The sequence below is a fragment of the Aethalodelphis obliquidens genome, unplaced genomic scaffold (genome assembly GCF_003676395.1).
Source record: "Aethalodelphis obliquidens isolate GAN/ISIS:26980383/991018 unplaced genomic scaffold, ASM367639v1 scaffold31, whole genome shotgun sequence".
NCBI classification, from domain to species: Eukaryota; Metazoa; Chordata; class Mammalia; order Artiodactyla; family Delphinidae; genus Aethalodelphis; species Aethalodelphis obliquidens.
The window spans coordinates 10,803,703-10,831,294 of record NW_020837975.1 but is presented as its reverse complement, the minus strand read 5'-3'; the positions used below and the strand labels follow the sequence as shown (position 1 = coordinate 10,831,294).

The 27,592-nt window shown below is 38.8% G+C and overlaps 1 protein-coding gene across 1 annotated transcript in view; it reads right to left on the bottom strand.

The window, feature by feature from the left end:
• The window catches only part of DNAH8 (dynein axonemal heavy chain 8), a 330,122-nt gene that overhangs the window by 129,393 nt on the left and 173,137 nt on the right, over positions 1-27,592 (bottom strand). Inside the window, exons 56-64 of the mRNA XM_027127141.1 lie at positions 27,147-27,269; positions 20,424-20,637; positions 15,417-15,526; positions 10,437-10,600; positions 9,031-9,223; positions 6,147-6,269; positions 4,472-4,602; positions 2,126-2,279; positions 661-825 (exon numbers count right to left, since the gene is read on the bottom strand). Of these exons, the coding sequence (XP_026982942.1) occupies positions 661-825; positions 2,126-2,279; positions 4,472-4,602; positions 6,147-6,269; positions 9,031-9,223; positions 10,437-10,600; positions 15,417-15,526; positions 20,424-20,637; positions 27,147-27,269 (1,377 nt within the window). The remainder of the gene's footprint in view (positions 1-660; positions 826-2,125; positions 2,280-4,471; positions 4,603-6,146; positions 6,270-9,030; positions 9,224-10,436; positions 10,601-15,416; positions 15,527-20,423; positions 20,638-27,146; positions 27,270-27,592) is intronic.

The following is a 27,592-nucleotide window of genomic DNA, read 5'->3' as shown; positions in this document are numbered from 1 at the left end:
TTGTAAAGAAGACCTTTCTGGCTATCAGACTATCTAAAAATTAAGCAAGTTGCCCTATAAGTTAGTGAGATACCTCCCCTTCCCCCCAAGAGCAGAGCTGCCCAGTGGAACTTTCTGTGATGATGGAAATGTTCTATATGTGTGCTTTCCATTATGGTAGCCACTAGCCACAGGTAGCTATTGAGCACTTGAAATGCAGCTAGTGGGTTTGAGAAATTGGATTTTTATTTTTACTTTATTTTAACTGAGCACAATTTAAATGGATACACATGGCTAATGGTTACTATACTGGACAGCACAGTGAGACAGAGACATTCAATCCTACGTCAGGGACATTCTAGATGGTATGTCTTTACTGGAGGTAGAGCTGAACAAGACTACATCACCAAACCTCTTACAAATCAAATAATCTCTGTCTCTAGGTAATGAAAGTTGTAGGCTAGGCAATAATCACTGATAAGATGAATATTTTAAATTTTCACACTTTGGCATGAGATTTTGGTCAGTGAAGATTGGTGTTAGTAAAGAGTTGATTTTAATTCAATGTAACAAGTGTTCATTTCTGACAAATCATCTCATCAGCAAAAGTACATTCCAAGAACCGAGTACATTCAAAGAAGTAACTCCTCCTACACAGAAATCAATAAAATAAAAACTCACTGGAGAAAAGCAGAGAACAACGTGCAAGTTCTTCCTTGATCTTGAAATGAAGTATTCATACAGATTATCAAAGGTGGGAGGATGGCGAGGTAGCTCCCTTTTCATCACTGATATCAGCCCTTGGGTGATTTCATCCATCTCATCCCGTGCAAACAAACTGGAGATCTTTGAGGAATAGACAAGAGAGTGTTCAGTGTTTTAAGAGTTCCCAACAGCCAATGCACTGCCGAAGTCTGGCCCTTCCCCTCCCCTCCCCTCACATGTCATCTCTTTTCATATTTTTTCCTGCATCTCCACAATCAAATCCCTAGTTTGCCAGAGATTACAAGAGTGCAACTTTTTATTCATTAGCTCAATCAGGAGCAAATTATGTTTCCTTTGGCTCAAATAGCTATTACCAAAAAGCCATCTCCTCTACCATTCCAATCATCTCTTTAAATGTCCAGCGATGCCCTCTGTTCTGACTCACAGTCAGTCTCAACTCTGGTTCCAAAGTAGTTAACTAGATCGTGCACCAGTAAGCATCAATACACACCACTGTGAAAGGAAAAGTTCACACGGCAGGTCTGATCTTGAGAAGGGTGTGCTTGCAGGGCTGGCCCTTGCCTGGCATCTGGGAGCTGGGCTTTTGGAATGTCTCCTCCATTACTAATTGATAAGGTTGTTCCACTGTGCCTAGACTATTTATACAAACATTGGGATAGATGGTGAACATCTACTTTCCTTCTGGGAGTCTGGAATTTTGGCAGTTGTGGCCAGGCAGAGAATGACTACACAACCAGCTCCCAAGAAGACCTTGAATTCAGAGTCTCATATGGGCTTCCCGAAACAGAAACAGCACATGTGTTTCTGCACTTCACTTCATGTGGACAGAAAACACATTCCGTATGGATCCTTTAGTGAGAACATAGTAAGTATGCACATGGATTTCCCCAGACTCCCCCAATGTGTCTTTTTCTTTACTGATCCAGCTGTGAATCCTTACTGTGTGGCTGTAATAAATGTTAGCCATAAGTCCAACTACGCTGAGTCCTGTGCAAACTACTAATGAAGTACCAGCATGTGGGTGGTCACAGAAGTGCTGATATAAGTGGTGTCAGCAGTGGTGACACAAACATCTACTTACTTGCAGTTAGTGGAACTCTTTCAACCATTCTATACTCCTGATTATTAGATAGATAGATAGATAAACCTTGCTTCTCCTAAAATAAATTATAGGATCCAATTGAAGACTGAAGAGACAAATAAGGAACCATATTTAAGATGGAAGAAGGCATATAAAATATCTGGAGATGAACAGCATTAATTTCAGAGAAACTTCAAAAAATCTATTGAACCTTATACATTAATCATTTCTAAAATGAAAAATGTGTGCTAAATGGCCTCACTTCTGAAGGGCTGCTGCTTTTTCTATTCGGATTTACATTTTTAAAATACAAGCTCTTTCTCTGCTTTTGAGACATACCTCCCCTGAAGATAGCAGGTTGTTGAGATATTCTAGAAATGCCTCATCTTTTATTTCATTGTCAGTAAAGATAAAAGTGATGCCTTTGCCATCAGCACCAGCAACTTTGTACAAAGCTTTTAAATCCTCTGTTAGGTTACTCACATTATAAGACCTAAAAAGAGAAGTGGCAGGAGGTTTTAAATTAAAAAATATATATATATATAAAATCATAATTTATTTCAAAACACAATATAATCCATGATAATTAGAGCATAATCTGCACCTGCTCAATAGATACTAAGTAACAGTGCCTGCTAGAAAACACAGAGCTAAATAGCTATATGTTACCACTCTACATAAATAGGTTTTATTTAGTTTGAGAAGTGAGAAATGGGGAATTTACCAGAAGTGGCTCAGGAACAATAACTGGGAACAGGGAAATGAACTTTTATTCTCTACAGTCGGACAGTCCTCAGTAACAGATTTTTTTGCCCAAGTGAATATATGTATAATATTTAAAACTAATCTGAAATTTGGGTGAGCTTAGATTGGTGAGAAAACAAGATAAATTACAAATAAAATTAATGATGAATTACATAAAGTGGTCATTTGCATGTCTTACTAAATGGCTAGATTCAGAGAAAGACTTCAGAAAAAGATGCATTATGCAATGTGATATAAATAATAGAAGTGTTACAATTATGTGGTTATGGATTATGAAAAGAGAAGATCTTGGTCTTTTGGGGTTTTTTTGTTTACTCTGTTTCCTGCAAAAGGAATGTGCTACCAGAAGCCACGTGATGTGTAAAAATAAAGCAGACATTTTCTTAAGTGTTGCATATAAAGCCGTGTGGGTAGATCGATGAAAGGGATTATAAAGACACCCTTATTTGAAGGAGGCTTCACAGTGTAGGTAATAGGGAGTTTTGTGTAAGCCATAGGGTCTAGTGGAAAGATTACAGGCATTGAAACCAGAAAGACCAGGGTTCAAATCCCTGCTCTGCAGCTTTAGAAAAGTTCCTTCACGTTTGTCAACTTGTTTCCTCATCTGCAAAATGAAGATAATTACCTATTTGTAAAGGTTTTTGTGGGCATTAGAGATGATGTAGCATACGTACATTTAAATGAATAAATAGCCTAGTTTTAAACTAGGAGTGCCTTAGAAGTCCTTCCGGGTGGCACTTTAGTTAAAAACCTTGTAGACCTCGGCAAAAGGAATGCCATCAAAAAGAGACCGTACGTCCTGTCAGATAATTCCCAAGGGGGAGAATTCATTAAAAAGGGAAGCTGGTAAGTTAATTTGCTGAGAAGTAGCTGCACCTATGAGAGCAACACAGCCCACATCCTTCCTCAGAGGTGGTGTGGCCTGGTGCTGTTAGGGTTACCCTCTCACTGACCAGTCAGTTAAGTCACAAAGCCATTTTGCTCATTTTTAAAAATTAAACTGACTGTTAGGTATTGCTTTTGCAATATACAGACACAGTCACAGCACACCCCTCTCTAGGTCCTGACCTCTCTCGCTTCTTTCTTTCATAGCTAAGCTTCTTGAGGAGTTTCTAAACTTATTATCTCTGCTTCTTCACCTCCTTCATGCAACGTGGCTTCTGCCCCCATCCAATGCACTGAAAGTTTTGAAACATTAGTCACCACTTTTCATGCTTTAATTTAATCCACAGTTTCAGGCTAATTCTCTACTTCCTGGGTTTCTGGAAACCACTCCAGGTTTCCTCCTCTGTCTTGTCTCCTCACTCACTCCCCCTTGCATCATTATACCCAGGACTTCTATCTCTAGGAGTATCCTCAGATATGTACAAAAATATTCATAACAGCTATATGTGCAAAAAGAAAACCCCACAAATGTTTATCAGCAGTATACCGGATAAACAAATTGTGGTAATATGTGGTAAAATGGAAGGCTCCACAGCAATAAAAATGAACAAACTACTGCTACATGTAGCATCATGGAGGAATCTCACAAACAGTGCAAGCAACAGAAACTGGACACAAAAGAGTAAATCCCATATGATTTGACTGATATAAAGCTAAAAAATGGGCAAAATCGATCAATGGGCTTAGAAATCAGAATATTGTTCCCATTTGGAGGGTAGTGACTGGGACGGGACCCTGAGGGGTACTTCCGGGTGCTAGTGATGTTTTATTTCTTTATCTGTGAGCTAACTACATAGGTGTACTTACTTTTTGACACCCATGATTTGTGTACATTTCTTTATGTATGTTACACTCAAATACAAAGTTTACTTGAAAAAGAAATACAACCGAATTGTTGTAAATTTTTAAGTAAACATTTTACTCCAGTGAAATTAACCATAGAAGAAAACATACCGGCGTTTCATTTTATCTTACCTGGTTAATGTTATCTGGAATATTTGATACCCAGCTATAAAAGAAGCCAATCTTGAAAGACTTTGTTTTCCCGAACCACCAACACCCACCAGCAATGCATTTCCACATGATGTTCGGATTATTCGTGAAATCTGTTTTGAAACAAAATAGTATATGTTTGAAAATAGAAATAACTGTTTACATTTGCTTGCACTAAATGGGTCCAAGGTTTGACCACATGCTTCTAGACTACATTAGACTTTTTCCTTTAATGCAAAAGGTTTCATATTGACTTATTCAATTCCAGTTCTTTCCTTGCCCAGCTATATTTACATCATGAAAAAGAGAACAAATTGGCCTTCCCATCTCCAATTTCAAAACTATTTTCCGTGTGTGTGTGTGTGTGTGTGTGTGTAATTTTATTATTTTCAGACTCAATGGATAATGGAACTGCTCTTCCCAATCTGTAGAAAGCAGTTTAGAATTGTTTGCTTATTATCATCAGTCTAACACACTGACTTACGTAGACACCTAGCTCTACAACAAATACTACCTCTATCATATCTCTGCCAATGAAAAAATTTTTAAAGTACCAAAATTCTACTTAAAATGGGGTAGGAAGACATTTGCAGAAAAAAAACTTAGGGAAACAGCCTTTAGCCTTATGTTGCTTTTCTATGGTTGATACCTTCAGGGAGGATAAGGCTCAAATTGTGGCTCGAATCTTATGCAGGCCAATTGGAGACATTGCTAAAAAGCTGTCTTTTACATTAATGTCACTGATTAGGAAGAAAGTCTAGACAGATCACTAAATTCATTATCACTAGTACACAGAATTTTTTTTAATTCAAGTTTTACAGATGGCAGACACCTTGATATGTATCAATTCTATTATATTTTCAATATGTTAATCACTTATGTGGTTTTGCCCCCAGAACAGGGTTCCAGGCCCCCAAGATCTAGCCACAGTGGGTACTCGATAATACTTGCTGAATAGATGAATGTGAAACAATCCTAGAGCACCTGGAAATTCACTGGTTTTGTAGAAGATGATTCTGTAATAAACACAGAGTTAACTGCCTCCTCTTCATGAAACCTCCCTATCCTACTTTGCTGGAGAAACTCCTTTTTTGATCTACAAATTATACAAATAAACAACTCCTTTCTGCAGCCCTTCAGACTTGGATCAAGCCATGCTCCTTTTCTGGTGCTGCCTCTAGTTGGTTTCTATTTTTTATCAGTCCTATATACCCACCTTTCCCCTTTCCCCATCAGTTTGCCCATAATCTGTAAGCCAATCATGAAACTGACATTTTTTTAAGCATCAACTCTTCCTCCATGGGGAACAGGATTCCCATCACATCAAAATGTAATTTGAGGAGGGAATATTTTTTTCATAGGGTTCTCCAAGTTACTGTCTAGGAAAGTAAAACTCTTTGACTCAGCGAGTCAAAAGCTCTGAACACAAAACCCATCAGTTTGCCCTTGAAAAACATTTGCTTCCATGTAGGTGGATTCAAATAAGCGGTTTCTGATTAAGCCTTTGTTTTGTGAGACAGTGAACTGACTCAACCTATAGACTCTCTTCTATACACTACCCAATACTATATATTTATTCTCTGAAAAAGTTTATCTGTGAAATTTACGAAGCTTTTATATGATCTATTTATATCAGTAAACAGTCAATACTTAGAACCTTAACAAGATGAGTCATTGCATCTTTAAAAAACACCAGATCAAGAGATGTTCCTCTGATGAGATCATTGAACTGTCTCTGGTAAAACTGGAGTTTTTCAGACAGAAATTCAAAGGATGGTACCTATGGGTGGGGGGGAGAGAGAAAAAAATAATATTTAAGATGCAAAATTTAGGAAAGCAGCAATTCTAAAGACATTCAAAAGTAATTCTAAAAAAATTTTTTTTAAACCTAACAGATTTCCAAACATTTGTCATGGATTAGTCGACTTTTAGTTATTTCCATTTTCAGAGGTCTGAAACCTAACTGGTTGATTTCCAGTATGAAGTCATTCCTGACCTCTTCCGTCAATAACCCCAGCACTTGGGAAAACTGGACAGCTACATGTAAAAGAATGAAATTAGAACACTTCCTACCACCATACACAAAAATAAACTCAAAATGGGTTAAAGACCTAAATGTAAGGCCAGATACTATAAAACTCTTAGAGGAAAACATAGGCAGAACACTCTATGACATAAATCACAGCAAGATTCTTTTTGACCCACCTCCTAGAGAAATGGAAATAAAAACAAAAATAAACAAATGGGACCTAATGAAACTCTTTCGCACAGCAAAGGAAACTATAAACAAGACGAAAAGACAACCCTCAGAATGGGAGAAAATATTTGCAAATGAAGCAACTGACAAAGGATTAATCTACAAAATATACAAGCAGCTCATGCAGCTCAATATCAAAAAAACAAACAATCCTATCCAAAAATGGGCAGAAGACTTAAATAGACATTTCTCCGAAGAACATATACAGATTGCCAACAAACACATGAAAGGATGCTCAACATCACTAATCATTAGAGAAATGCAAATCAAAACTCACACCAGTCAGAATGGCCATCATCAAAAAATCTACAAACAATAAATGCTTGAGAGGGTGTGGAGAAAAGGGAACCCTCTTGCACTGTTGGTGGGAATATAAATTGATACAGCCACCATGGAGAACAGTATGGAAGTTCCTTAAAAAACTAAAAATAGAACTACCATACGACCCAGCAATCCCACTACTGGGCATATATCCTGAGAAAACCATAATTCAAAAAGAGTCATGTACCACAATGTTCATTGCAGCACTGTTTACAATAGCCAGGACATGAAAGCAACCTAAGTGTCCATCGACAGATGAATGGATAAAGAAGATGTGGCACTTATATACAATGGAATATTACTCAGCCATAAAAAGAAATGAAACTGAGTTATTTGTAGTGAGGTGGATGGACCTAGAGTCTGTCATACAGAGTGAAGTAAATCAGAAAGAGAAAAACAGTAGTATGCTAACACATATATATGGAATCTAAAAAAAAAAAAAAAAGTGGTTCTGATGAACCTAGGGGCAGGACAGGAATAAAGATGCAGATGTAGAGAATGGACTTGAGGACACGGGGAGGGGGAAGTGTAAGCTGAGACAAAGTGAGAGAGTAGCATTGACATATACACACTACCAAATGTAAAATAGATAGCTAGTGGGAAGCAGCTGCATAGCACAGGGAGATCAGCTGGTGCTTTGTGACTACCTGGAGGGGTGGAATAGGGAGGGTGGGAAGGAGGCGCAAGAGGGAGGGATATAGGGATATACGTATACATATAGCTGATTCGCCTTATTTTACGGCAGAAACTAATGCAACATTGTAAAGCAATTATACTCCAATAAAAATGTTATAAATAAATTAACTAATTTAAAAAGTTAAAAAAGAACCCTAGCACTAACTCCTATCTGTGGTAATTAAGGTTGTAAAATAACAAATATATTTCTCAGTTTTTATTTGCTTCTTAATATTGCTTATGGAGCTTTAAAAATGGACAGAACTTTTACATTGTTTATGTAGCCAAATTATTCTGAAGTCAATATTCACGTATTTGTTTTGTAAATTGCTTCTCTCCATCTAATTCTTTGACCTATATGCACTTCAGAACTACTGCGTTATGTGACCCTCTTTAAAAAATCTCTTTGGAGTCTTGTTTCAAGCTTCATTAAACCTATACGTTAATTTAGGGAAAACAATGTGCTGCCATTTAACCAAGGAAAGTTTTATCGCGTTTATTCCTAGATATTTTACATATTTGTTGCTGTTGAATGAAATACTTTTATGTTGCATCTCCTGTCTTGAGATTGTTTGGCAAGAGATGGCAGCCTTCTTCTGTAAAGGGCAAGACAGTAAATATTTTAGGCTTTGTGGTCCATGTGGTCATTCAACTCCACCACTGTAGTGCAAAAGCAGTCATAGAAAACATGTTGTGTTCCAATACAACTTTAACTCTGAACAATGAAATCTGCATTCCATATAATTTTCATGTCACACAATATTATTATTCTTCTGATTCTTTCTACCCATTAAAAAATATAAAAACCCTTCTTAGCTCATGAATCTAACAAAAAACCAGCGGTAGGCTGGATTCGGACCACTGGCTGTGATTTGCCAACCTCTGATATAGACGATAGTTACGCAGTTTCATATTTATATCATACTTGGTCATCTAACTGAACTCTTAGTAGTTGAAACAGATTTTAAATTCTCTTGGATTAAATTAAGAGATAATCATATCATCTGCAAATAAGGATATTTTTGTTTTTTCCTATCTGATAATTACATCTATTTTCTTTTTTGTCATTTTTGTTGCACTGCCTAGAACTTTCAAACCAATATTAAATAACTGTGATAATTGTACGCGTACTTGTCTTATATCTGACTTTAATGGGATTACTGCTAAATTTCATTGAAATTAATATTTTACTTGGTGTATGATGACACGAATCATAACATATAACTATCGTACAAGTTATGGCAAATATCTGGTTAGGTAAGTGATCCAAAAAGCTGAAAATAAATACCAATTCATAGATTTTGGGCACTTCAAACACAGTGTCTTCAGGTTCATCTCCAGTTGGTTCAGGCATCTCACAGAGAAAATCTACGAAGTATGGTTCAGGAAGAATATATGATCCCACATCTGGGCTAACATTTTCTTCAACTGCACGAATAAGATGTGCATTAAACCACTGCTCATCATCAGGAGTTATAAATCTGAAACAAAAATACAGGAGTAAAAATGCAAAATAGGAAGCCATCTTTTCTAACTGAACGTGGTTTCAACCCCTCTCCACCTCCTCTCAGCCCCCATCCTGTATCTCCATTACCTCAGAACAGGGAAACAATATGTTCTGCCTTCTGACCAGAGGCAGATGTAACCTCAACCAAGAGAGCTATAATATTGATAGTATCACTTATAGAAAATACTGACAAAGAGTCTCTCCTTGGCCAAACTTAGGCTCTTCTGAATCCTCTTCCCTATTAAGCCCCAATTTTGGACTTCCATGTCCTTCTTTGCACCATCTAATTTTAGCAAGAATCCTGCTAAATCCATTTAGCCAGAATCCTCCCAGACCTCCCTTATTTCCTCTTAGTACTTTCGCATCCACCAAACTCCTCCATCCTGTTCCTCAGTTATAAATTCCCACTTTTTCCTTGTTGTATTTGGAGTTGAGCCCAATTTCTCACCCCTATTGCAAAACCTCACTGCATAGGCCCTATACCTCTCATGATAGTCTTGAATAAAGTATGAGAGTCTTATTGTTTCAACAAGTGTCACAAATAACTTTTTTCTTTAACAGTATAGATGAGTCCCATGGGTGAGGTTCAGGGTCCCTAAAACTTGCAATAGAAGCATGGAGTTGACAGTCAGTAGTGGGTGAGCATCCTCTTTCTAGGTTTGTGGGCACACAGTATATGAAGGTCCTTTTCAGACATATGACTTCAGAGGGGTAAGGGAGGAAGGAGTGGGACTAACATCTGACAGATACCACCTACGTGGGACCCTGTGGTAGGCCCTTTACAGCTTTGTAAGACCAGCATTGCCATCGTATTTTATAGAGGAGGGAACAGAGGCTCAGAAAGATGACTAAGCTTATGTACCAGATGTCACCATGCAGCAGAGCTCTCACTACACAGACCTCAAACTTCTTAGAAACTATACCTAACAAAATTTTCCTCTGAATGTTATCAACGTTCTGATAATGTGGTTAGTTTTTTTAAATGTCCTGTTGAAATAATACTCAAGGAAATTGGCAGAGCGTTATCCCACCAGCAGGTGGGAAATGATATCCATGCTTCACAAACCCCAGAGCAATTTAAGATAATACTCCTTTATTCTACTTATTTGAGCAGATAATGTAGGAATTATTCTAGTAGTATAAACTACTTATATAGTACATTTAAACTCAAGCACTGTGATATACACCTGTCTGCAATTACTCTGTTGCACTCGTGTTTGAAAAGTGACAGGAGAACAGGAATTGAACCACACTCCTCGGCTTTTATGGTTAACATTCCTTGCCAAATTCTGGAAAGATCTCGCAGATTGAAAATGTAATGGAATTTAGAAGGAGTAGGCAGCATCTTCACCTAGAGTTGGGAAACAAAATGTAATACTCTCAATTTACTTTTCAGATAAAACTAAAAGCACAAGAATGGCCACCATCAAAAACTCTACAAACAATAAATGCTGGAGAGGGTGTGGAGAAAAGGGAACACTCTTGCACTGTTGGTGGGAGTGTAAATTGATACAGCCACTATAGAGAACAGTATGGAGGTTCCTTAAAAAACTAAAAATAGAACTACCATACGATCCGGCAATCACACTACTGGGCATATACCCTGAGAAAACCATAATTCAAAAAGAGACATGTACCACAATGTTCACTGCAGCTCTATTTACAGTAGCCAAGACATAGAAGCAACATAAGTGTCCATTGACAGATGAATGGATAAAGAAGATGTGGCACTTATATACAATGGAATATTACTCAGCCATAAAAAGAAACGAAATTGAGTTATTTGTAGTGAGGTGGATGGACCTAGAGTCTGTCATACAGAGTGAAGTAAGTCAGAAAGAGAAAAACAAATACCGTATGCTAACACATATATATGGAATCTAAGAAAAAAAAATGGTTCTGAAGAACCTAGGGGCAGGACAGGAATAAAGACGCAGACGTAGAGAATGGACCTGAGGACACGGGGAGGGGGAAAGGTAAGCTGGGACGAAGTGAGAGAGTGACATGGACATATATACACCACCAGTTGTAAAGACATAGCTAGTGGGAAGCAGCTGCATAGCACAGGGAGATCCGCTCGGTGCTTTGTGACTACCTAGAGGGGTGGGATAGGGAGGGTGGGAGGGAGACGCAAGAGGGAGGTGGGCAATATGGGATATATGTATATGTATAGCTGATTCACTTTGTTATACAGCAGAAACTAACACACCATTGTAAAGCAATTACACTCCAATAAAGATGTTTAAATAATTAATTAATTAATTTTGTAAAAAACCTAAAAACACAACTGCTTTTAGAATGATTTTATTTCATAGTTCCTATTTTAAATAAAATAGGCTGAGTAAATAAACTAAAGTTTATATTTTTGTCACAGCATTGATGGGAAAAAAGACACATCATAAATAAACCAGCACAGAATTTAAAAGACCCTGAGACCTTGAATAGGATGGACTGAAGAATAATGCACTGGATGCAGACTCCAACTCTTTTGTTGTTCTACCACCATGAGCTGGCTTTGAACAAGCCACTGTCCCCTGAGTTCTTAAAAATGATGTGATTTGTAGGAATAAGCATTCCTAATCATTATAAACCTTATTAGTGTGTATACGGAAATACGTCATAACAAAACACTGAGTGCGAGCTGGCTGTCATTCAGTTAAGAATAATGAATGTTCACGTCTAAAGTCAATAATGATCATCTTCTATAGATGGCTTTGACTAAGGTCCTGAGTGCATTTGGATTTCCACAAATACATTCGTTTATCATGATCTAGATTTCACTTATGGATCCAAACTCAGTCAACATGCTTTCATGTATCTGTATATCTGCAATAAATGGGCAGGCAATTCTGACATACTGCTATAATTACTTGGTGGTTTTTGTGAGTTTTGCTTGTTTGTTTGAACACTAATTTACTTATTTCTACCCACTTCTAGAATCCAAATAGGCAAAGCTATAACATGACACAGTCCACATTCTTATAAAGAGAGGTACCAGTTAAGGGATAAATTGTGTTAGGTGTGGGAAGTATTGCTGGCCAAGTGTAAAGATTGTAGTTGATACCATCAGCATCATTTTTGAAAGTGAAAGAATGATAACTCTGGAGATACAAAGCAGACTGCCTACATGACTAATTCAGGAAAGCAAATGCTTTCTTTAGTACCTATTCATGGAATATGTCCTTTCCATATGGAAAAAGTACCCTATTGAGTTTGTAGAGTAATTTCTATAGGCTAATTCACAGTGCAAGTTAAAACAGCAGGTAGCAAGAGGAGATATAGAATAAAGAGAAGTGTTATGTTAACAATCACCTTTCAATTTCCCTCTTTGCTCTCAGTTCCATTCCAAGCTAAAATGTTCATTCTACTCACTAAAATGTAAAACATGCACTTATATTACAAATATGCAAAAATAAAGGGATAAGGCTATGTGAATATTGCTTTTTTTCTTTCCTGTAAAAGACTGCAGCTAAGATGGCAGCCGTTGGCAACTGAAGCAATTATTCAGTAGAATTAAATAAAGTCCTTTCTTTCCCTTTTCTTCTCATTTATTAACCCGCTTCTTTCCTTATCTTCCAGCATTTCCTTTTAACTTTTGTCAGCTTCTTTCTTTTCTCACCTGCTTCTGCTTTAAAGCTACGTAAAGTAATATAAAGGGATACACAAGGCATGAGTGGATTAAAGGAGTGCTTTGTGAAAATGAGAAATTTGAAGAAAAGATACAAAGAAGGCTGCTTATTTGGGGTTGGGGAGAGGAGGAAGATTCATTCGTTTTTTGAGTGAATGAGTATTTTTGAGCACCTCCCACGACCCTTACAAAGATACCATGGTAAATATCACAGCTAAATCTGCTGTCATCAGGAACCTTCTATTCGAGTGGGAGAGCCTGACAATAAATAAGAAACAAATATACTGATAAACAGAGAGGCAAACAACAATGATAAAGGTCATGGTTAGAAGAAATGAAGTAGAGTCAGGAGGCAGATAATGCCTGTGATGGGGTCGTGGACAGTTGTTTTAGAGAGAATGATCCCAGAAACCCTCTCTGAAGGTAAAAATAATGAGAAACAGTCAAACAAAGTATAATGGCCCAGAGGCATGAAAAACTTGGGGTGTTCAAGGCACAGTGAGAAGGGCAGCATGGCTGGAGCAGAACGATGGAAGGGAAGAGGAGTAAGCAGGGGCCGACTCAGGGTGAGTTTCACAGGCCAGAGCTAGGCATTGTGTTTCACTGCAAGTGTAACTGGGAATCTACTGGTGGTTTTAAGAAGGAATGATGATCTCTGATGTGCTTGTTAAAAAGCATTTTAGGACTGTGTAAAGAACAGATTCTAGGAGGGCAAGAAGAAAGCAAGGAGACTGGTTAGGAAGCCGCTGCATGGTCCAGAGAGCAGGCAATGGACCAGGCAGGGTGATCGCTGTGAGATGGCAATAAGCGCTCAGCTTCCGTATATATTTTGAAAGCCTGGTTACTGAGACTTGCTGATGGATTGGATGTAGGGAATAAGAGAGACAAATCAAGGACGGAGCCCTGTATTTTAGCCTGAGAAGCAGGATAATTGATACAAAATTCTGAGGGAGGATCATACTTAAGAACGTGTTAACTTTGAGACAGTTATTAGACATTGAAGCGGTGGTGTCTACTAAGCTGCTGGAAACAAGTGGGGGGACTTCCCAGACTTGGGTCCAGTGGTTAAGACTCTGCGTTTCCAATGCAGGGGGCGCAGGTTCAATCCCTGGTCAGGGAACTAAGATCCCACATACTGTGCAGTGAGGCTAAAAAATTTTTAAAAAAGAAAGAAACAAGTCTGGAGCCGGGCATAGAGGCCTGGGATGGAAGTGCTGACTTTGAACTCATCAGCACAGAGATGGTGTTTAAAGCCATGAAGCTGGATGAGGCTACCTGAGTACGAATGGAGGTAGAGATGAGGTCCCAACATGGAGATCAAGTGCACTCCAGTATTTAGAGGAGGGGAAAGAGTGGGGACTTAGAAAAGGTAGCCAGTGAGGTAGGAAGAAAACCAAGAGCAAGAGGCCCTTCTGAAGCCAAGTGAAGAAAGTGTTTAGAAGGATCATTTACGTCAAATGCTGCTAAAGCGTCAAGTCAGAGGAAGAAGAAACCAACCCTTGGATTTGGCAAGACTGAGGAATTTGGTGACCTTGATGAGAGCAGTGGAAATGAAAACTTGTACAAAACGGGTTAAAGAGGTAAAGAAATGTGAGGAAGTGAAGCTGATAAACATTCATAAAACAAAAGAAGCTTTGATGGAAAGATACCAGGAAGGCCAAAGCTTTCCAGAAAAATATGTACATGGGCACAGTAAATTGAACAATAGCCCCACTGGAAAATAGATGGACCTAACCACAGAAAATTATCTCAGACACTCAGACCTTCTGAAACTCCATGCTGGAGCTTCCCCAGGACATAAGCTTATGCCCAGACGGTGTGTAAGTGGCCAAATGAATGTATAGTGAACTATGACAATTAATCCTCATCTCCTTCACCAATTTTTTTTAGCAAATATATCAATCTTGTTGTGTTTTGTTTTTTTTCTTTCAAATCTCAGACCTACCCTTAATTGCTTTTTCATGAGTCTGCCTTCAGACATCTGGTGACAGCCTCAATGCTTACTGAGTTTTACTTAGGGCATTGACCTCTGTATTAAAATCTAGACTATTCTGTTGAGTACATTCCATCCATTTACTAATTCATGCTCCACCTCAGAGAAATCCACAAGTTGGACTTTAAGTCTTGGTTAGCTAAGAATATCTGGAAATCCATGTATTCCCTCAGTCAGCGAACATCTGAGTGTCTGACACAGTTTGGCTGTTGGCAGCAGGTAGGGAAGACAGACATACAAAGAGTTACAAATCAGAGTAACAAGTGGAAAAGCAGTGTTCTCATTTCAGCAAAACTCTACTTTATCCTGGATGCCGTGTCTGGTTTAGAGTAATATCTCATATATATGGAAAGCATCATTCAGTCAGAATATTTGCTCCCTGGAAGGAAAAGGTGTCATAAATCTACTTCAGCACCTAATTTGTCTTTTCCAGAAAAAGACTACTACCCATGATGTGATGATAACTTCATGAGCCATGAGGTGAGAACTAGGCTGAATAATTGTTGACTTTTTTTTTCTGATTATTGACAACGGATGATTCTGTACCTTAGTCCACTGCCACAGCACTCTGCTCGCTGAAACCAAATTCACAATCATCTCACATATTTCGGGTTTGAACTTTCTGCAAGGATCAAAATACCCACAGCCAATAACTCCTGAAAAATAAACAAGATTGAAGGTATGAGCTTACTATAAGATCACAAGGTACATGTTTATCCCAGTGAATAAATCATTACAAGATGACTAAGCTAGGTGATGTGAAGAATTTCTCTCAAGGAATCAGCTAAGACTGGCAGTCAGCAGTGGGGCTAGCAAAGCTTAGTATGCAGTGATAAGCATTTTATATGTATTAACTCCTTTAATCCTCCCAACATCCTATGAGAAAGAATCTGAGGTAGATATTATTATTATTCCCGTTTTCTCATTTATATTTTTATTGAAGTATAGTCGACATATAATATTTTGGTATTTTCAGGTGTACAACATAGTGACTCAAATTTAAAACATCACACTGGTCAGAATGGCCATCATCAAAAAGTCTACAAATAATAAATGCTGGAGAGGGTGTGGAGGAAAGGGAACCCTCCTACACTGTTGGTGGGAATGTAAATTGGTGCAGCCACTATAGTGAACAGTATGGAGGTTCCTTAAAAAACTAAAAACAGAGTTACCATATGATCCATCAATCCCACTCCTGTGCATTTATCCAGGGAAAACCACAATTCGAAAAGATACATGCACCCCAATGTTCATAGCAGCACTATTTATAATAGCCAAGACATGGAAGCAATCTAAGTGTCTACTGACAGATGAATGGACAAAGAAGATGTGATACGTATATACAATGGACTATTACTCAGCCATCAAAAAGAATGAAATAATGCCATTTGCAGCAACATGGATGGAACTAGAGATCACCATACTAAGTGAAGTAAGCCAGGCAAAGACAAATAACATGTGATATCGCTTATATTGGAATCTAAAAAGCATGATACAAATGAACTTATATACAAAACAGAAATAGACCCACACAAACAGAAAACAGACTTAAGGTTACCAGGGGGGAAATGGTGGGGAGGGATAAATCGGGAGACTTGGATTGACATATACACACTATTATATATAAAACAGATAACTAATAAGGACCTACTGTATAGCATAGGGAACTATACTCAACATTTTGTAATAACCTAAAAAGGAAAAGAAACAGAAAAAAATAGATATATATGTATGTATAACTGAAGCACTTTGCTGTATACCTGAAACTAACACAACATTGCAAATCAACTATACCTCAATTAAAGAAATGATCACCACAGTAAGTCTAGTAGCCATTTGTCACTATACAAAATTATTACTATATTATTGACTATATTCCTAATTCTGTATATTATATCCCTGTGACTTATTTATTTTATAACTGGAAGTTTATACCTCTGAATCCCCTTCACCTATTTCACTCAATTTTCCCATTCTCCTCCCCTCTGGCAACCACCAGTTTGTTCTCTGTATCTATGAGTCTGTTTCTGTTTTGTTTCGTTTGTTCATTTGTTTTGTTTTCCAGATTCCATGTATAAGTGAGACCATAGGTATTTGTCTTTCTCTGTCTGACATGACTTGCCATTTGTGACAACACAGATGGACCTAGAGGTTATTATTATTCCCATTTTATTATGAGTTTAGTAACTTGCCCAAGGTCACCCACCTTGTGTGTGGGTGAATCTGAGGTTTGAACCCAGGAAACCTGGCTCTGGAACCTGTAAAACAGCCCTCAGTCTGAAGAGTAGAAGAGCTGGAAAAGAACTTAGAGACTACTTCCTCATCTTACAGATAAGGAGACCAGGCACAGACAAGTAAAGCAAACTGTTCAAGTTCACTCAGATTGGTTGTTGACAGAAGTGAAATCAGGGCCCCCATATCTCCTGACCTGCAGTCAGCCAACACACTGGCCTGGGTGGTGATGTAATGGTTCCTAGGAAACACCCAACACAGTGACAATCTGACATAATCACCCTCAGGAACTACTGTGTTATATAGACTGTTCCTGAAGTCCCAAAATGTGTTTGGTGTTAGACTGCAAAAACAGATTTAACTCTATTTCGTCCCTGTGAGACTCTATGTTGAGCAGTATGTTCAGTTCTGAGCATGGTATTTCCAGAGGAAAATGAATACGAATATCTGCTCAGAGACGCATAGCAGGTTTATGAAGGGTGGGTCAGCTAAAGAAACTGGGCTTCATTCACATAGACCAAAGAAGAGCAGCCTTGAGGGAACGTGAAATTATCCAAAGTCATGGTTGGTTGTGCTAGATGCCTGTAAGGCCTTTTTGCTTCCTGAAATCCTATGATTCTAGACCTCCAACTTCCTGTGGCACAAATGTGTTATAGATGAAGCATGGGATGTGGAATCAGAAAACAGAATCAGCATCACACGTTTGCCATGCACTAGCTATATGGCCTTAATTAGGCAGTTATCTTACTTCTCTGAGCCTCGGTTTCTGGTTTGTCTCCGTATCTCATTTTCAATATTAATCATATCAAAAAGTGTATAAAAGTTTAACAAATAATCAAACACTCACATACAGCCACTAGACTGAGGAATACAAGATTGTCCGAGTACATTAGAAGCCTCTTTTGTCCCATCCCTCCTCCCTCCAGAGGTAGACAGGGCGCTGACTTGGTGAGAATCAGTAACTCGCTTTTCCAAAAAAAAGCTTTGGCACTTACGTTCTTGAACTTTAAACTTTTCCTTTTAACTTTAGTTTTTGAAATTTAATTTAATGGAATCATGTTATATGTTCCTCTGTGATGCTTTTTTTCTCTTAACATTGTATTTCTGGGCTTCATCCATGTTGAAGCATGTAGCTGTGTTTGTTCACATTCACTGCTCTGGAGCACTACACGGTACACCCACGCCACAATGTATTTATCCGACTTTACTGTCAATACATAATTGGGTTACTTCAAGGTTTTTGCTGTCAGGAACACTGTTCTAAGAACCTTCTTGTGTAAGTCTTTTGGTGCACATGTGAAAAATCAACTACAGATGGGTTAAGGACTCAAATACGGAAGGCAAAACTATATAACGTTTGGAAGGAAACACAGGCAAGTACCTGTATGACCTCTGGGTAGGAAAGGACTTCTTAAATGAGACTCATAAGGCACAACCATAAAGGAAGAAAATGGCGAACTGGTATACACTTGGAAGTGGAGTGGCGGTGGGTGTGCACACGTTCTACTACCAGTAATAATGTCCAGTCATTATGAAGGGCTCGTAGCCATTTATTCTCCCACCAGCAGGGGAGAGAGTCTCAGTTGCTTTACATTTTCACCAATGCCTGATTTTTTTGTCAGAATTTTTCATTTTTGCAAATCTAGTGGTTATAAAATGGTTTTTATCCTGGTGTTTTAAATTTCCATAGTCCTGAATTCTAATGTTTATCATCTTTACCTTTGTTTATTAGTCATACGGTTTCCTCTTCTTAAAGTGCCTGGCTTTTGGTCCATGTTTATATTAGGATGTTTGCTTTTTATCTGATTGATTCTTTGGATTTCTTGAAGTATTCAGATTACTGAGTTTTTTGCTTTGTTACATGTGTTGAAATTTTTTTCTTCCACTTTGCAACTTGTCTTTTTTCTACTCTTTTAATGTTGCTTTTTTAAAATATAAATTTATTTATTTTATTTATTTTTGTCTGCATTGGGTCCTCATTGCTGTGCGCAGGCCTTCTCTAGTTGTGGCAAGTGGGGGCCACACTTCGCCACGGTGTGCGGGCCTCTCATCACAGTGGCTTCTCTTGTTGCGGAGCACAGGCTCCAGGCACGCGGGCCTCAGCAGTCATGGCATGTGGGCTCGGTAGTTGTGGCTTGCAGGCTCTAGAGCGCAGGCTCAGTAGTTGTGGCACACGGCCTTAGTTGCTCTGCAGCATGTGGGATCTTCCCGGACCAGGGCTCGAACCCATGTCCCCTGCACTGGCAGGCGGATTCCCCAACCACTGCACCACCAGGGTAGCCCTAATGTTGCTTTTTTTTTTTTTTTTTTTTTTTTTGCGGTACGCGGGCCTCTCACTGCTGTTGCCTCTCCCGTTGCGGAGCACAGGCTCCGGACGCGCAGGCTCCGGACACGCAGGCTCAGCGGCCATGGCTCACGGGCCCAGCCGCTCCGCGGCACATGGGATCCTCCCAGATCGGGGCACGAACCCGTGTCCCCTGCATCGGCAGGTGGACTCTCAACCACTGCACCACCAGGGAAGCCCCCTAATGTTGCTTTTTAACTGAACAAAAGCTCTTAATTTTAATCTAGTCAAATTTATCATTTTCTTCCTTTATGGTCTATGCTTTCTGAGTCTCATTTGAGAGGTTCTTTCCTACCCAGAGATCATTCTGATATTTTCCTATATTTTCTTCCATTGCTTTACAGCTTTGCCTTCCATATTTAAATCTTTAATCCTTCTGTATTGATTTTATGCTTGGTGTGAGGTAGGGGTCCAGTTTCAATTATTTTCACATAAGAATTACTAAATATCCCAGTACCATTTCTTGAAAGTCTGCCTTTCTCTTCTGATCTACAGTACTTGCTACGTCAAATAATTAATGATCACATATGCATGGGTCCGTTTCTCTTATATGTCTTCATGTACATAATTTTAATGGAATGGTTTATGTGAGCCTAATTTGGTGTCAAAATATCATTTTCATTAACATAGCAAAGTGCTACATTTGACTTAGTATATTATGTTGTTAACCTCTGATCAATGGGCTATCATTCATTAGCCCAAATTTCTCTGATTAATCGTGAAAAGAAAACCACAACACAAAGGTTTACTTACCTCTAAAGCCAACCTTCAACAAGGCTATTTCTAAATATCCCTGAGTCTTACAATAGGCTATAAACATGAGTCTTCTTAGTATTTAGTCCCTGGCATTTAGCTCTCCATTTCGGATATTTAATCCCTACTTCTGACAGGGCCTTTTTATCTCTTAAATAAGGTTTTGCATGATTTATGCCTATTATGTAATGCAATAAAAAATTAAACACCAAGAATAGTCATACCAAAAATTTTGTCTATTGAAGCATTTGAAGGCAATGTGCAATTAAACACAGTAAACTGTCTTTTCAAACGTTGTGGAATATCATTTCGACCGCCTCCAGGGTGAATCATTGCCGCTATGAGCTGTACGTCAACAATAGTAGTGAAATCTCCAGGCTTATCCAAGCTGTACATTCCTTCCATTTCCATCATTTGTCGCACAATCTCGTTAGTTATCTGGAATTTTATATAGTAACATTTTAGTAACACATCACTATCATTTCCTCCAAAGCTCCTATAAAATAGTACAGATGAGACCAGAAGAAAACGCTCAACTTTTATCAATGAAGTGTTTGTGAATGTTGCCTTCAAGGCAATTTGACTTAAATGATACCACCCATAAACCCTAAACTGTAAGTTGAATATGTCTGGTGCAAATCCAATGCTCTCTTTACCACGCTGATAAATCTAGATAGGAGAGTTACAGAATATTTGGTACAATTATAAGAGTTCTCAGAGTTACAAGTTTTACTATAGTTTTACATCTTTCACACTCCACATTCAACTGTTTAAAATACCTTAAATCAGAAAATGGGATAGTTTTACTCCTGAATGTTTTCGTATTGGATTTTACATCCTTATCTTTCTTCTCTGTAGCCTCTACCACTGCTAACATTCCCTCCATATTGAAATTTTTTCCTCTCTTGTTTTTAGAGGCTCAGTTCTTTCCAGGCTCATCTGGAGACCTTGGGTCACTTCCCAAGCCATTCTTTCTCCATTCATCCCTCAAATGTAACTCTTCTACAGGGTTCCATCCTTGGCTCTTTTCTATTTCAGGGGATGCCATCTCAACCCTAAATCCTAAAGAATCTCAACTCTGTAACTCTAGCTTCAGATTCTCTTCTAAACTCCACACCTGTATATCCAAATTCCTATTGGGCATCTTTGAGTGGAAGACACACAAGCCCCTGTAATATGACACTCTTTCATTCAAGAAACATTTAATCAATCACTACTCTGTGTCTGGCTCTGTTGTAACATAGACAAAAATCCCTGTCTTCATGGAGCATACGTTCTTGTGATGGGAGAGAAAATGTACACGTGCATGTCTGTATGTATGTATGTGTGTAAATAAAATGGTATAAGTCCTTTGGAGAAAATAAAGCAGAGAAAGGAAATAGGCAGTGCTCAGGGATGCAACTGAATATGGAAGCAGGAAAGGCTTCATCTCACATGACATATGACCAAAGACTTGAAGGAAGTGAGAAAGCAAACCACTCAGATATCTAGGAGAAAAGCATTCCAGGCAGAGGAAACAGCAAATGAAGAGGCTCTGAGTGAATGTTATACCCAGTGTGTACAAGGATCAGTAAATGTGGTTGGAGAATCATGGGGAGATAATATCAAACAGTATAGGGTCTTTAGATCTCAGGAAGGATTTTGGCATTTATATGCTACATGTCTCACGGGAGGATTTTGAGCAGAGGAGTGTGACACACCATCTGACACATTTTTTGTTTGTTTCTTTGTTTGTTTTGGCTGTGTTGGGTCTTTGTTGCTGCCCATGGGCTTTCTCTAGTTGTGGCGAGCAGGGGCTACTCTTTGTTGCAGTGCACAGGCTTCTCATTGTGGCGGCTTCTCTTGTTGCGGAGCAGGGGCTCTAGGCGCACGGGCTTCAGCAGTTGCGACATGCAGGCTCAGCAGTTGTGGCTCGTAGGCTCTAGAGCGCAGGCTCAGTAGTTGTGGCGCACGGGCTTAGTTGATCCACAGCATGTGGGATCTTCCCGGACCAGAGATCAAACCCATGTCCCCTGCATTGGCAGGCGGATTAACCACTGCGTCACAAGGGAAGTCCCCTGACGCATGTTTTAACTGGTTGCTGATATGAGGATAGATTGAGAGGGGCAAGGGAAATGGGGAGACAATGAGGAGGGATGTGTAATGATCAAGAAGACAGATGGTGGCTCACACCAGGTGTTAGCAATGGAGTGATGAGCAGCAGTCAAATCTTGGATATAGTTTGAAGATGGAGCCGACATGATTTCCTAACAGGCTGAATGTGGAGTTGCTATTTCTTGAGATGGAGAAGACTGTTGGAGGAGCAGGTTTAGGGAGTAACAGGAATTTAGTTTTGGACATGTTAAGTTTGAGATCCAACTAGACATCCTTAATTGGATTTAAAAAGTCTGAATTCAGGATCTTTTCATCTTACAGATGATATCTAAATATGCCTCCTCTCTCCTCACCTTACAGGAACTGCTGAGAGGTCTACCTGCCCTGGATCCCTAATGAATGGGAGAGGAAAAGGGAAAGAAAAAAGAAAAAGAAGTCTTCCCTGGGAGGTTGTAGCCTCAGAATGACACTTGCACAGAATTGCACCACGGGTGTGCATAGCCTAAGTGGGCCAGAGACTTTCAAATATTAACCTTGCTTTGAGATGATCCTGACTGAATAAGCGCTTAAGGATCTAACAGAAGAAAACTCAAACCTGTCTGGTTGAGGACACATTCATCTTAGGCTTTAAGAAACAGCCACAGATAATTTTTTAAGGGCAATGACCTGGCAAGCAGTCAAAGGTACTTACAGAAAACAAGAAAGGTTGAACGTGAACAAGAACTATTAAAACAACAGAGAGCAGAAACAGACCCATATAGACTTCAGATGCTGAAATTAACAGACATAGACTTTAAAACAACTATGCTCAACATGTTTAAAGAAATAGACAATGATTTGAAAATATATGCAAGGAATACAAATGACAACGCATTTGAAAGAAAATAAGAATCAAATAGCAACTGAAATTAAAACTCAGTGGATGAATTTGACAGCAGATTGGACAAAGCAGAGAAGAAAATTAGTGAGATGGATGATAGGAGAGGAGAAATTATCTAGACTAAGTATTGGAGAGAGAAAAAGTTGGGAAGTATAGAAAAAGAGGGCAGAAACATAGAGGGCAAAGAAGAAAGTCTAATATACATTTGGAGTTTGATAAGAAGGGAAAGAAAGTGAGGCAGAGGCAATATTTGTAGAGGTAAGAACTGGGAATTTTCTAGAACTGACACAAGACACCAAACCACAGATTCATGAGTCCCAGTGAATCCCAAGCAAAAAAAGTACAAATAAATCTACACCAAGGAACATAATTCGAAAAAGAAAAAATTACAGGAAAGTAAGGCAACAAGTGAGAAAAAGCAGATTAATTTCAGAGGTGCAATGACTAAGTGGTAGTTGACTTCTCAACAGCAACAAGGAAAGCAGAAGACAGGAATCATATATTTAAAGTGATGAAAGAAAATAACTGCCAACCTACATTTTTCTATCCAGCAACGTCTTTCAAGTAAAGAGGATGAAATAAAGACTTCTGCAGACCAAACAAACAAACAAAAAAACTAAGAGTTTGTCACTAAAAGATTTTCTCCTAAGGAAGTTCTAAGAATGAATAAAGAGTAAAAAAAGTGGTAAATAAGTGTGTAATGCAAACAAAGAGTGAATATATAAAACAGTAAAAAATAATGCCTCATGGGAGTTCACTTTAAAAATTAGATACAGATGAGCAAAAAGCACATGAAAAGATGCTCAACATCACTGATTATTCGAGAAATGCAAATCAAAACTACAATGAGGTATCAACTCACACTGGTCAGAATGGCCATCCTCAAAAAAAATCTATAAACAATAAATGCTGGAGAGGGTGTGGAGAAAAGGGGAACCCTCCTACACTGTTGGTGGGAATGTAAATTGGTACAGCCACTATGGAGAACAGTATGGAGGTTCCTCAAAAAACTAAAAATAGAGTTGCCATATGATCCAGCAATCCCACTCCTGGGCATATATCTGAAGAAAACCATAATTTGAAAAGACACATGCACCCCAGTGTTTATTGCAGCACTATTTACAATAGCCAGGACATGGAAGCAACCTAATTGTCCATCAGCAGAGGAATGGATAAAGAAGATGTGGTACATATATACAATGGAATATTACTCAGCCATAAAAGAGAACAAAATGATGCCATTTTCAGTAACACAGATGGACCGAGAGGTGTCATACTGAGGGAAGTAAGTCAGACAGCAAAAGACAAATATCATGATATCGCTTATAGGCAGAATCTAAAAAAATGATACAAATGAACTTATTTACAAAACAGAAATAGAGTCACAGACGTAGAAGGCAAACTTATGGTTACCAGAGGGGAAATCGGGGGAGGGATAACATTGGGAGATTGGGATTGACATATACATACTACTATATATAAAATAGATAACTAATAAGGACCTACTGTATAGCACAAGGAACTCTACTCAATACTCTGTAATGACCTCTATGGGATAAGAATATAAACAAGAGTGGATACATGTATATGTATAACTGATTCACTTTGCTGTACACCTGAAACTAACACAACATTGTAAATCAACTATAGTCCAATAAAATTTTTTAAAAAATAAATAAAACTGGCATAACACAATATAAAGGTGAATAATATAATTTATGCTAATAAAAAATAAAAATAGAGGCATAGACTTAAAATACAAGTCAACAATAAAATTATAAATCAGGAGAAAGATAAAGGAAATTAAAGTGTTCAAAGGTCACTGGATATACAAAATGGGAAAGTAGTGTTAGATTATCTTTATTTTTGATTATGTATGTAGGATGCACTGTCTAGGGTAACCACTAGAACACAGAAATTGACTGCAGTAAATGGATCGTAAGAAAAGGAAAAAGGAACAAAAAAAAATCAATGTCCTCAGTGGAATAGGAAGAAGGCTGTAGCACTTCATGCTCAGCTGAGGGCAAGGAAATGAAGGTGTCCACGGTCTGAGAAAAAGATGGTATGAAAGGAACCTGAATGTAAATGTAGGATAGGAATAGACAGGATAAAGATATATAACACCAAACACGCAGTATAATTGCTGGGTAGTATTATGAGCTCAGTTGAGGTCCATAATCATGATTTTAAAGTGATTTTAAGCAGTACTGTGTGTTTTTCTCCAGCCAAGTTTGGCTGCATAGGTGCAGGTGGCTGGTGAGCAAAGAGGCTTAACAAGGATTTAATGTGGTTAAGGCTTTCACAAATGAGTAGAGGGTGCATGCTACCGTGATTATAATAATGGATTATGGAATTTTAGCTGGAAAGGAAGGAAGTGAGGAAATGAGAAGAAATGAAGGAGAATTTAATGATGGTAGGAACAATGGCTGGTAGCTCCATCTGTAGTCTGGGTAGTAGAGGGAATGAGCTACAGAATGTGGACATGGTGATCAGAGAATAAAACGCTTGAAATTGAGATAATGAACAGGTCACAGTTCCTGATAATGACAAGGTGTAGGGTGCGACTGCATGAATGAGTAATTTCAGATGGAGTAGAAGACATGATCATTGGAGGAGTTGAGGTCGAGGAACTAAGAGGTCAAGATCATGTACGTAGATATTTTTTGGCATCACTGAGAATTATGACAAGCAGGAATGGCTGCATAATTTGTGAGGCTCAGGACAAAATGAAAATTCAAGTGTCTTTATTCAAAAATCATTATTAGAAATTTCAAGACAGTGACAGCAGAGCATTAAACCACATGCAAGTTCCTCTGAAGTGCGAATCCCTCTGCAACGGCACATTGTGCACACCATGAAGCTGGCCCCGGAGACTGGGACAGCCCTGGAGAGAGTGACAGTCATCCGGGGACTGAAATCTTCGGGGAGGGACGGGTGTGACCCAAGGGTCCAAGATGACTGCAACAACATGTGGGTGTGAGGTCAGAGTGATAGGTTTTCAGGGAAGAGGGCAATGAGAACGGAGAAGGACATCTCCCTCACCTGCAGGTGAGAAGTCTGCAGGGAAAGCAGCATCCTGGGTTTCCATTAGAGCAAGAAGGTGAGGGAAAAGCTCAGAGAAGAAGCTGAATTTACAGGGGATTTTGTGGATGAACCATGGCTACCAAGGGCACACAGAAAGTTTTCAGGAGTGGGGAAAGTAGGAGATGGGGCCAGACAAGGGCCAAGCAGAACTGATGGGGATTAGTGTCAGGATGAGCATGGACAGACCTGGGAGTCCTGACATCCTGGTGATGGCTGAGGTGAACCAGGATAAAGGGTGGAAGGGATGTGACGGGTCCTGGTGGGCTCTAGATTGATGGTGTTGATGAGGCAGTAGACGGTGGTGGGAGGACGTGTTGGGGATCCCACCAGGAACAGGCAGAACCCTGGCAGCAACTGTGAGGTTCTCTAAGGGGATTGAGTCTGGGGATGACAGACGATCACAAGTAGGACAGTGGTGCATGGCAGAGTTTTGGGTTTTTTTAAAAATTGTTTTCTGGGAACTCCCTGGTTGTCCAGTGGTTAGGACTCTGTGCTTCTACTGCAGGGGCACGGGTTCAATCCCTGGTGAGGGAACTAAGATCCCGCATACCGTGCGGCGCAGCCAAAAGAAAAAAAAAAGTGTTTTCTAAACATCAGGTACTCCTGGGAGAGAGAATATAGAGTGGGAAATAAGAGAACAAAGATAAAACCCTGGGGAAAGGAAGAAAGAAGCCAGAAAGCACATTGAAATCAAGCAGCCAGAGAGGCAGAGGGAGTGTTGGGGGGAAGCATATAGGGATTTCAAAAAGGAAGAACGTCATCTATAACCAAGAAGCCAAAAAAGACTGAGAATTGTTACTAGGCTTAATAAAGTGACAGTTATTGATCTTTTCATATGTCACTAAGAATACTGATTAAGTATCATTTACATGAGATATTTTAGTCCTACCTGATCTCCCCATTCATTAATCATGGGCATATTAATATCATCAATAAATACAGTCATTTTTCTGCCTCCAGGTGGCCCATATGTGCTTCCCATCCTCTTATCCACATAGCTTTCGATTGTTCTCTAGAGAAAAGGAAATAGTCTGTCTTATGCATTACATTTCAATCCATTTCTAAAAATGATGAACATGCTTTTCAGAGTAGAATATAATTGACTTATTTATTTAATATATGTAACTATTGTTATTAAAATAAATATTGCAAACTTTAAAAAAGCTGTTGGAATATTAATCATTAATTTATATTAAAAGACACTCCAATGTTCAGCTTCAGCTTCAATATTAGGCCAAAACATGCTATTTGGATTTGGCCTCAGTGTCAGCCTTAGGAAGGTTAAACAGCTGAATGCCAACTTCAACATCAATTCTTTTGAGATATATATATATA